This window comes from Prinia subflava, chromosome 5, assembly GCF_021018805.1.
Source record: "Prinia subflava isolate CZ2003 ecotype Zambia chromosome 5, Cam_Psub_1.2, whole genome shotgun sequence".
Taxonomy (NCBI): Eukaryota; Metazoa; Chordata; class Aves; order Passeriformes; family Cisticolidae; genus Prinia; species Prinia subflava.
In genome coordinates this window covers 62,933,964-62,945,257 of record NC_086251.1, presented here as the reverse complement: position 1 = coordinate 62,945,257, position 11,294 = coordinate 62,933,964, and the positions used below count along the sequence as shown (strand labels likewise).

The 11,294-nt window shown below is 55.0% G+C and overlaps 1 protein-coding gene across 5 annotated transcripts in view; it reads right to left on the bottom strand.

Annotated features, from left to right (window-relative positions):
* Window positions 1-320: 320 nt before the first annotated feature.
* The window catches only part of LRFN5 (leucine rich repeat and fibronectin type III domain containing 5), a 40,309-nt gene continuing 29,335 nt past the window's right edge, over window positions 321-11,294 (bottom strand). For 3 of the 5 annotated variants that reach the window (XM_063399771.1, XM_063399772.1, XM_063399774.1), the window contains exons 2-3: window positions 8,282-9,689; window positions 737-7,298 (exon numbers count right to left, since the gene is read on the bottom strand). In XM_063399771.1, coding sequence (XP_063255841.1) covers window positions 6,368-7,298; window positions 8,282-9,669 — 2,319 coding nt within the window. In that variant the 5' untranslated portion in view covers window positions 9,670-9,689 and the 3' untranslated portion in view covers window positions 737-6,367. The other 2 variants (XM_063399776.1, XM_063399775.1) reach the window with 2 other exon arrangements.

The following is an 11,294-nucleotide window of genomic DNA, read 5'->3' as shown; positions in this document are numbered from 1 at the left end:
CAGGGGCTCTCCATGGGCACAGACCCCGGGCAGCTCAGGGGCTCTCCATGGGCACAGACCCCGGGCAGCACAGGGTCTCTCTGTAGGCACAGACCCCGGGCAGCACAGAGCCTCTCTGTGGGCACAGACCCCGGGCAGCACAGGGGCTCTCTGTGGGCACAGACCCCGGGCAGCACAGGGGCTCTCCATGGGCACAGACCCCAGGCAGCACAGGGCCTCTCCATGGGCACAGACCCCGGGCAGCACAGGGCCTCTCTGGATCCACCAACATGCCAGGCACAGCCCCCCCGATCAACCAACATGCCCGTGCCATTGTAGTAAAACATTTATTTGTTCAGGTGATTGAAGCTACCATGTTTACAGCTCGTGACCTCACCACTGGCGACATGGAACATGACTTGGGACTGCAGCTGTTGCCACGAGATTTTTCATTATAATTCTTAGTTATAAAAACCTTGGACACCAGAAAAAACAGGTATTTTAGACTTTAAGTGGCAGATGGGAGATGGGAAACCTGTGAGGGGGGAAGACAGTTTATCGAGGCAGCCGCCCTTGATGGTCACACGGCCTCGGCTGCAGCTTCAAGTAAAGGTTTCAGCGGGGAGGGCGCGGTGCACGTCAGTCCTCGGAGAGTTGGAACCGTATGGTTTTCTGCCGAGTAACAACATCTGTGGCAGCCTGTTCGGGGAGTGCAGAAGGGCTGGTGTCCTGCAGAGAGGCCCCGGCTTCTGCACAAAGAGACAGAACAGAGACAGTGAGGGGACGAGGAGCAGCAGCAGCCTTTCCCCACGGCCAAAGCCACGCTGCTGTGGGAGGGACACACCGAGAGCCCCAGGAGGTGCCACGGGGCCAGCCTGGGCACGGCACCCACTGATGGTCCCAGAACTGCTGCACAGACAGCTGGGCACTGCACCAAGGGTCCCAGAAGCTGCCACAGAGCCAGCCCGGGCAGGAGGCAGCAGCAGACCCTGCCCTCGGGCCTGGCACCCACTGTCTTGGTGCCATGTGCACTGCAGAGGCTGGGGCAGCACAGCACGGCAGCTAACAGGAGACTGGGCTAACGGGAGACGGGGCTAACAGTACCCAGTGTCCCCACCCACACCTCTGCCACGTCTTGTCACCATCAGGAGTGCAGGCACAGCACTTCTGCTGCTGCTGCTGCTGCTTCAGAGAAAATCCAACAAGACAACCCTCAAAAGCCCCAACAGAACCAGCAAAACTCAGAGTTCCAGAGCCAGAGACTTCTTCATTTTCTAGATTTGCTTCTGCCCTTGCATAGGTCAAGCCTTTGCCCACGGCAGGGGCCCCAACTCCTCACTCTGCCAGGGGTTCACGCAGAGCCAGGGACACCAGAGCAGGGCAGCAGGCGGGCACAGACACTGCACTCACCGCCCTGACGAGGAGAGGTCACTGCAATGAGGATGTGCCATGTCACTGTCCTGCCCCACATCAACCCCACGGCACAGGGACAGCCCGTGGGGCAGCCTCGCCTGGTCCCACTGCACCGGCCTCAGCTGCCAGCCAGCACAGCCCCCTTACCTGGGCAGTGCAGATGTGCTGCTGCCATGTGCAAACACCAGCCAGGCACCACTCTGGACTCATCTCTGGGTTGCTGTGGGTTACAGCCCCCAGACTACACTGGCCATGGGAGCCCAGGCTTAGGCCAGGTGGGGGTCCCTGTGTGCCCACAGAGGGGGCTAGCCTCCAACCCTGACTGTCTTTCCTCATTCCCTCTCCCAGTGGGAATTTCCCCTACAGAGGAGGTGGCACAGCTTGCACACAGCACTGTGGATGCCTCCAGAGCAGAAACCTGGCAGTGCAGGAGGAAAACCAGCTCACACCAAGCCAGGCACACCAGCCTGGGCTCATCTTTCAGATTCTTGACCCAGGCGCTTCTAAAGTGCAGCTCTTGAACCAAGCTGAGGTGACACAGCACCACAAAATGTGGAGCTTATTCTGCTCATTTAATACAAGCACAGTCCCTGAAGTGGGGTCTGCAGCCAACTACGGGCCACATTTGCTCTTTCCCTTCCAAGTTTCCTTCCTTCCAAGCCAAGCTCCCCTTTCTCTCCAGCAGCAACCTTCACACAGGCTCTTGAATGAATTTATTGCATTAGAAGTCACAGTCAGCAAACCCAGTGGGTTTTTTCACCTGTTGCTGGGCTGGCGTTACTGGTGCGGGGTGTGGGTGCTGTAGGGGCACTGCTGCTGCTCCACACCCAGCACAGGCCTGTTCCTGTGCCAGAGCTCAGCCCCCTGCAGGCCTCGGCTCTGGGGCACAGGGGCTCCTCCTCACAGACAGGTCTGCCCGCTGCCCTGCAGTGAAGGGAGCACAGGCTGCTGCTGAGCAGCTGGGCTGGCACCAGCCTGACCCCTCTGCCGTGCCTGAGATCCCCAGGGACAATTCCACAGTCACAGGGGTGCAGCACCACAGAACCAGCGCCGAGGACTTGGGGGGAGCCCCATCTGGGCTGGGGGCCGGGGTGGGCGATGAGCCCCACACAGCGGAGTCTGGCAGCACAGGCTGTGCCCCAGCCCAGCACCCCAACACACAGCCAGGCACACGGAGACACATTTGCAAAGGGGAAAGGGGAGAGCCACGTTATTTGTAAGCAGGACCCTACAGACTGGCCACAGTTTGATGCTTTTAAAACAGAACTCTGACCAACATTAGAATTACTGCCAGGAGAAGGCACCGTGCAGCTGGGTGGCTGCTGTTAGTGGGGCTTTCGGGCAGTGATGGTGCACCCTGAGGGGGCAGCAGCACCACGGAACAGGGAGGGGAATGTTCCTGAGCCATCACAGTGCTGACAGCTGTGACCACTCTGCCAGTGGGACTGCTCAGGCTCCAGCACCCCCAAAGCTCCAGTGTCACTGCGGCTCTGCTTCCCCTAGATGGGAAGAGAAGTGATCCTGGTAGCAGCTGCAGCCATTGCTCCTGGTTTGAAGCCATTCCCAAGGAAGCAGGGTGCCCTTTCCCTGTGCTGGGTGCCCACCATGGCTCCAGGCACAGTCTGGCCACGGCACACAAAGGGCCCTCCTGCACATTCTAGAGGGCACACACGGCTGCACAGGCCCAGGTCACTCCACTGCTCTGGGGTGCTCCACAGCAATGCCCAGCAGGGCTGCCATGGTCCCCCAGAGGCAGGAGCATCCCTGTGCTGCTGGCACCAAGCCTCCAGCAGCTCTGCCACCAGCAGGGGTGAGGGCTGCCCGTGCCAGCGCCTCGCCAGGGGCTCTGGGGCAGGCAGCATCCCCCAGCAGAGCCGGGCCCTTCCCAGCCAGAGCAACGTGCCCAGCAGCTGTGTCCCCTCTCCCATGCACAGGACACGTGGCCGTGCTTGGCAGCTCCCTGGGCATGGCTGCAGAGCCACGTGGGCACAAGGGGAGCGCTGGCAGACGCATGGGCACACTGCAGAAACACAGCCCTGCTGGCAGCAGAGCGAAGCAGCACCAGGTATTCGTGGTAAGGACACGCCTGGACACAGCGGGAAGGCAGCACAGACACGAGAGACACAACACAACACCAGCTCCTCCTCCCAGCCACAGGCACCCCTAACACAGCCCTTCTCCAGGCAGGCCCAGGCACACCCTGTGTTCCAGCCAGGGCAGTAACAGCTACCAACTTTCTGAAGCAGTTTCTCCTCCACCAGCACCTGTGAATAAAGACCCTCTCATGGCTAAAATCTCAGATAATCTATAGCTGAGCAGGAGCACACAGAGGCGGGCAATGCCTGAGAGGGGCAGGGAGGCACCTTGGGCTCCTGTCCCTGCAGACCCCTCTGCAGCTGGGGGTGATGCTGGGGCCACAGCTCATTACACCCCCATTCCAGCACCACCTACGGTTATTCCAGTTTGGGGGAAATAACCTGATGTTATTCTGATCCAGGAGCATCTTAGCACTTTTTCTGTCTCACACAGTTGGCAACCTATGTTTTTTGCAGAACGGAAAGGACAGAGAATTTCCTCCTCCATGAGGCATCCCACTCTTTGAATCAAGCCTGAATAAAACAAAATGTCCCACTGCACAGTTATTCCAGTGGGAACAGATGATTCCATGCCCAGGGCATTCCCAAGGGGTGATCCTCTCAGCCGGGGAGAGAAACTGGCACAAGAGCAATCCCCGGCTGCCCAGATCCCCTTTCCTGCACTATCAGCAGAGAATCAAACCAAACACAGGGCCATATGGTCCCTGAACGCTGCTTGACACAGAGGCACCATGGACAGAACATCAGCTGCAGTGCTTAGAAAATCATTTCTTTGAGTGAAAAATTACAAATATAAAAATAAACTTCCTTAAACCACAAGACACCATTAGTATTTTAGCGCTTTCACAAAACATCACACAGATTTAGGTCCAATTTTAGACAGCATATAAAAGCATTTTCATCTGATGTTTTTAAAATGCATGATTAAACCCAACCACTCCACAGCAAACCTCTGACACTCTCCCTGTGCCACAGTGTGGGGGAGAAGATGCCTCTGCCAGCACAGTCCCTCACTGGGGCTCAGACTTTCACATCTGACCCACACTGAGCAAAGCCCTTGTCATCAGACTTCCAGAGTCTGGACAGACCACCCCTGCCCCTGACAGCACATTATTTAATAGCTCCCTTCTGTTCATGCAGTGCTCATGGGTTGCCAGAGCAATCCGAGGGGGGATTTATTGTATTTTTTTAAACTTTTCCAGCAGGAAGTGGGTTTTCTCATTTTGAACCTTTGCTTCCTATTTGGTCTCTGCATTTCCTGAGGGAAGCAAAAAGGGTTTCTAAAAAAGAAACAGCCTCTTCCTTTTAGGTCCTTTATACCACCCTCATTGACTTAGCTCTTCCATGACAGGCAATAAAATCACCCAGAGCAACCCACAGTGGCCAAGAGCTTCAGCCCCACGCTGCAGAGTCCTGGCAGCAGACAGGGGGTGCCAGGGCCGTGCCCCACTGTGAGATGTTCCCCCACAGATGTTCTGCCCTGGGGCCGCCTGCTGCCCTGCCTGGGGCCAGGCTGGCCTCAGGCACCTGCTTTAGTTACGGTGCCCCCAAGAACAAGCATACAGGATATGAAATTTAACTATTCTCTCACTTTTATGGCCACAAAGTCCATCCTGAGCCTATTATTTGGCATCTGAGAATGCACAATGCTCAAATACTCAGAGTTAAGCTGTCTCTAATTTGAATATGATGACCATATGAGTTTAATTAATATTAACTGCAGGCTTCCCTTTACAGTGAGCAGAGCAGCTGCCATCCACACAACAAAATTTGCACCTGCTGTCCCCTACTGCTGTGGGGTTCTGTCCCTACAGAGTGGCCCAAATTCACTCTGTCCCACAGGCACCGCAATTAAGAGCAGCTTAAAGGTGAGACCATCATCTTGCAGGCCCCTCAATGCACTCAGGGACTGAAAAGAACTGGATCAAACCATGAAGTTCAGAAGAAATACACCCCAAAGGTCTAGGACAGCAGGAGACGACCATCAGCACCCGCCCTGGCTGCCCAGCTGGCCCTGCTCAGCTCTGCCCTGCACCCCGAGGTGCCCAGCCCCGCTCCCTCCCCAGGCACCTGCAGGACGGGGTGCTCTGGACCCTGGGTCAGGCACCTTTCCAGGGAGAAGCGGGCTGGGCTCCCACTGCCTCAGCAGGGCCAGCCCCGGCCGGCCAGGCGCGGCCCAGGGGAGCGCAGCCGCAGCCTGGTGCCTCCTGGTCCTCCCCCAGCCCCACGGTGGGAGCTGTGGAGCGCCCGGCCCGGCTCCGGCGGGGCAGTCACCGCGAGGCTGGCTGGAGTACCGAGTGAATATTTTATTTTACACAACATAACAACACCGCGTTGTTGCTCCTGTACAGCATTTGCCTAAAAACAAAGGCAACACCATTGTCACGGAAAAGAAATATACAGTCTGACCGGTTTAAAAAATATCATTTTACTGATTGATCCAGAAGTGGTTATTTGTTAGCTTGGAGGAAATTGCATTTCCTTTATAAAAGGCTTTTTCTGTGAAAACTCTCTCTTTTGTTTTCTGCTACCGCAGAACCAGGAAGCCAGTCCTAGAGCAGGGAAGGCACTGGTGCTGTTTCGTGCTTTTTTTCGCCCCTTAATCTTTTTTTCCTTTTTTTTTTTTTTTTTAATCTCTGAATGTTGCCTTCGGTTTTGATAATAAGTAAAACCAAACAAAAACTAAATAACCCCCCGTGTGCACCGGGTGGCTTATACAGAACCCCGCATGAACAAGCCATTAATCAGCGAGACAGCAGTGGACATCCAAATCCAATTCCCTGGGAAAGGGAGTTTCACACAATGTTTGGTGTTTTGTTTTAAGTCAAAATAAAAATTAAAAAAAAAAAAAAAAAAGAAAAAAGAAAAAAAAAAGCAGGTCACACAGTGCTTTCCAATATCCACTCAGAACTGGAGAAAGTTGCTTTTCCGCTATCGGCCCCGGCGCAGTCTGCCTGGACTAGCATCCCGTTCATGGACAGGCTCCGTTTGGAGCGCAGGCCGCCGGCGCCGGCGCCGCGGGGCTCCAGCAGCTCGCCGCCCAGCGACCGCCGGCGCTTGGCTCGGGACGCGTCGGCCGGCAGGGTGAGGAACTTACTTGGCTTTGATTGTGCTCTTTTGTACGTGTGGGCCGCGGGGGCCGCGTCTGCGGGCCGGCTCGCTAACTGCAGGGCCGTGGAGTTATTTCTGTTCGAGTTCTGGGGCTCGGTGCTGCCGCCGGCCTCGCCCTGCGGCTCGCTGCCGGGCTTTGGCCCCGACTTTCGCTTCTGCTTCTGCGACAGGGAAGTGCTGGAAGTCCAGGTGGGAGGCAAAGCGGAGGTAGTGGTGGCCGAGTCCTGGCTGGAGCCGGTGTCCGGTGACTGCATCACACCGTCGCTGGCAGCCTTGCAGCACTGGATGCCCTCCTCGTGCCCGAGAGCCTGCTTGGACATGGACTGCGACAGCACCCCACTGCAGCCCTGCATCTGAGCCCCGTTCGTCTGCGAGTACACGTTGCTGACCTTGGTGGCCTTTTGCTGCCCGTTGTTGTTACACACCTTGTAGCGGATCATGAGGATGATGATGAACACGAGCACGGATGCCACAATGATCCCACCAATGATGATAATCATGGTCCCGCCCAGGAACTGGGACTGCATGAAGTGGCAGCGCACATAATCCTGCTCGGTGGTGAACTGCGTGCAGCCCACGACTCTGGTGGCCGTCAGCGAGGTGATCCCGTCATCGTAGATGGCCAGGACACACAGGTCGTACATCGTCCCCGCAGCCAGGTTGTTGACCAGAAAGGTTTTGCTCGTGGGAGGTATCATTCTGGGGGAGAAGGAAACCAGTGTGAGTGAACCTGGCGGACACCGGCAGCTTCCCACCCTGTGGGGCAGCCCAGGACATGCCGGGCACCACCACAACTTGTCTGTCCTGCTTCTGCTGCAGCCCCGGTGGGGCTGATCTCCATCCTCCCAGAAGCTCCTGCCTGGCCTTTGATGTAGCAGCAGTCACTGCCAAACCCCTGGCATAGCTCAGCAGGGCAGAGCCCCCATTAGAACAACCTCATCAAAAATACAGAATCACAGTATCACGGAATGGCTTGGGCTGGAAACAACATTTGAAGAACAACTAGTCCACCCTCCTGCAAAGGGCAGGCACACCTGCCACTAGACAAGGTTGCTCTGAGCCCCATCCAGCCTGGCCATGGACACTTCACAGTTTCTCTGAAGAACCTGTGCCAGGGTCTCATGGTCCTCACAGGGAAGATTTTTTTTCAGTTATCTGATCTACATCTACCCTCTTTCAGTTTAAAGCCAGCACCTCTTGTCCTAGTAATGGATAAAGAAATTCACAGAAGAAATGACCAAGCAAAGCCAGTGCTGAAGGGTGCAACAGCTGCACCAGGCAGCACAGAGGCCCCCTGCACTTCCCCAGCACGGACACCCAGCAGGAAGCGCTGTGAGGAACACGGTCACAGACACTGCCCTCCCTCTGCTTCCATAAAACCGCACACATTAGGACCCATTTAATCCATCTACCTTCACAACCTTTCTCAGATCAGTTCAGAGGATTAGAGGTCCATTTGGATTATCTACAAATAATACTGCTCTAAGTGATTTTCCCATTTGTGAGTAGAAATGGCCTGAGTCCTTCCTGAGGCTCCCACCAAGGGTGGCCAGGGCTGGGCTCTGTTCAGCTGGCACGGCATGGCACAGGAACTCCAGCAGAGGGGCTGCCCAGGCCAGGGGCCACACGCCAGCACCCAGCACCCAGCATGGTCCCACACGGGCAGGCTGGGGCCACCTTACCTGTAAACAAGGGAGTCATCGTAAGTACCATTGTACTGGATTTGAAACATACGTATCCCAGGTATATTCCTCTGGAAATTGAATTTCAGCAGAGCCGTGGAGGAGGTCGCTTCAGCAACAACCACCTTCTTATCCTGGGTGACTTTAGTATCCCCGTTGCTACTGCTCGCGTTGGAGCCCGACTTGGTGGATGTGGAGATATCCGAGGAGCCTGGGTCAGGCTCATGGATGTGGTTTGTGCTGTTCAGCAAGTGGGGGAGTTTGATGATGTGCAGGTCCACTGTCTGCGTGGCCTCCCCTGCTGGGTTGGAAGCAATGCAGGTGAAGGAGCCCGTGTCCTTCACCGTCGTGATGAGGATGTCGAGCGTCCCATTGTCGTACACCGTGGACCTGGTTGCATTGGAAATCAGTTTGCCCTCAGGTGAAATCCAATGGATGGCTGGCTCGGGGTCACCCCGGGCCTTGCAGCGCAGGGCTGCCCGCTGCCCCTCCAGCACCCGCAGCTCGTGGGTGTGCCGGGTGATGAGCGGGGGCTCGCACAGGAACTCCTCCTCAGGGATCGACCAGAAGTACCGGCCAGACAGGAGTGTAGGAGAAGCACACGTCTCCAGGTCGTCCTCCCTGGAAAGGCGCCTCAGCCACAAAAGCTCACAGTTGCAATGCAAGGGGTTCCCACCAAAGCTCAACGCAAACGTTGAGGGGCTGATAATTCCTGAGGTTGCCAGCACCTGGGCGCGCTGGAAGAGCGGATCAGGCGGTAGCTTCTGCAGTTTGTTGGATGTGACGTCCAACCTGGTCATCTTGTGGAGGTGGGAGAAGGTCCCCTTAGGAATATGGTCAATCATGTTGTGGTCAAGACTGAGAGTGTGCAAACTGACCATTTTCTCCACGGCATCCCAAGGGATGGTCTCCAGATTGTTGTAAGACAAATCCAATTCCTCGAGAGCTAAAACATCATCGAAAGCTGTGGAAGAAATTAAAGTCAGCTGGTTATTGTTCAGTATCAAGTGGTGGAGATTGGAGAGCCCACTGAACATGTCATTAGTGATCTTAGTCAATCGGTTGCTGTTCAAATGCAGAGCCCGCAAATTGCGCAGGTCGGCAAATGCGTGAGGTGTGATAAAACTGATTGTATTCCGGGACAGCGTCAGGTCCACCAGGCTGGTCATGTTGGCAAAGTCTTTCCTTTTAATGTTTGTAACAAAGTTGTCTGCCAGCCGCAGCTCCACCGTCCTCCTGTCAATGTTGGGAGGAACAAACAAGAGCCCTTTCTTGGCACAGAGGGTGGCGAGGTTCGGAGACAAGATCTGACAGACGCAGCGCTTGGGGCAGATCTGAGCTCGCACCGCTACGCCAATGAACAGCAGAAACAAAAGCAGTTTTTCCATTGTAGAACAGATTCAAGAGCCTGCAAGGGAGAGCAAACAGTGGTTAGTCTCTGTGAGGTAAGACGGACAAAATAAAAAAGCCAAGACAGATAGTCTGTGGTTCAACCACGGAGCTGAAGTTCAGCTAGCAGCGAGTCCCCATCACTGTGTTACCTGGCTCTTCTTCATTCTCCCATCCCAACACAAGAGTGCCTGTACAGGAGTACAGCTGAGAATCAGGGATGTTTGCAGACGCAGGTACTCACAGCCCTACACTCACATACGAATGACACAGCGACTGGGAAGCCACTTGCCGCCCCTCGGGCCCCTCCTGCTAGAGCCCATCCTGCTGCCCAGCACACCTCCACACCCCAGCAGAGCCCCTGACCTCCCAGGCTGTTGGCCACAGTGACAAATGTCCAGGTATGGAAAAGGAGGAGTGGTTCATGTATGCTTCACTTGCTAGCTGAAACTCTCAGCAGCCTTGCAATCACAGCAGCGCAATGGGTTTACAGCCATCTCCACTGAACATTTAAGCTCTTAATGCTATTTTCAGAATAAATTCAGAAGGAGCTAATTTTATGTCATTCAAACCCAAAAAATGCAAATAAAATGAAACAAAACAAAAAACAAAGCACAAGAAAAGCCCCCACAACAGAGATCTAAATAAAAATGGATCTTGGACTAATTTTAGCTGATCACAGTTTTCCGGCTCCCCCTGGAAAGCCCAGCAGTTCAATCAGCTTTATCACTCACACTGCCAGGCCCAGCCCCTGGTGGCAGGTGGGAACAGGGCCGGCAGCAGCAGTGCCCACGCCACTCAGTGAGATCACCCATCAGTGCCAAAGGCTTCACGACACGGGCAGGTGATGGATCTGTGGAACAGGTGGGAGCAGGGTCCCACGGGAAGCACCCACGTGTCTGAGAGGGGGCTCGTGCCACTGTGAGCAGCAGAGGGGCTCCACGCTGCCACAGAAGTGCTCAGCTCCCCTCGGGACCAGCACGATCATACACGTTCAGATCAGATTACTCAGACCCATTGCCATCCCAGAGACACATTAATGAAGCTCAGCTAAAATACAGTTTCACAGCTAGCCAGAACCAGAAGTCTTGAATCGTCATTGATGCTTAAAGACATTTAATGTTAGAACAACAATTATTGCTCCTGTTGTCTGGTGTGTCCATAACCCAAACCAAATCCGTGGTGCAAGCAGAGGCAACAAAAAGATTAGTGAAAATACCAGCCCTAAACCCTGCTTTTCAGCACAATCAATGTACTTTTTCCTGATATTTCTGGTCACTGCAAGTATTCAGGACTACTCCAACTTTTGAATTCCTGCTGGAAAAATAAAAGACTGCTACTGCAGTCCAAAACAGAGTCTGCTACTGTGGGCAGTGCTGGGAGCTGCTCCCATAACCAATATAACCAGCACCATTCTTGCTGCCATGACTTGTGGCAGGAAGCAAAATGCCATGGCAGTACTCAGGTATGTTCTGTGGACTCATTTTCATGACAGCACCACAAATTAGAGTGGCCCTGCAGGTTACAAGGACCTGGAGGAGAATAGCAACGCCAAGCAGTGGAGGGAACTGCCTGCTGCAGCCCGCAGACCCCACTGGTGTCACCCACTGGCCACCTCCCAAGC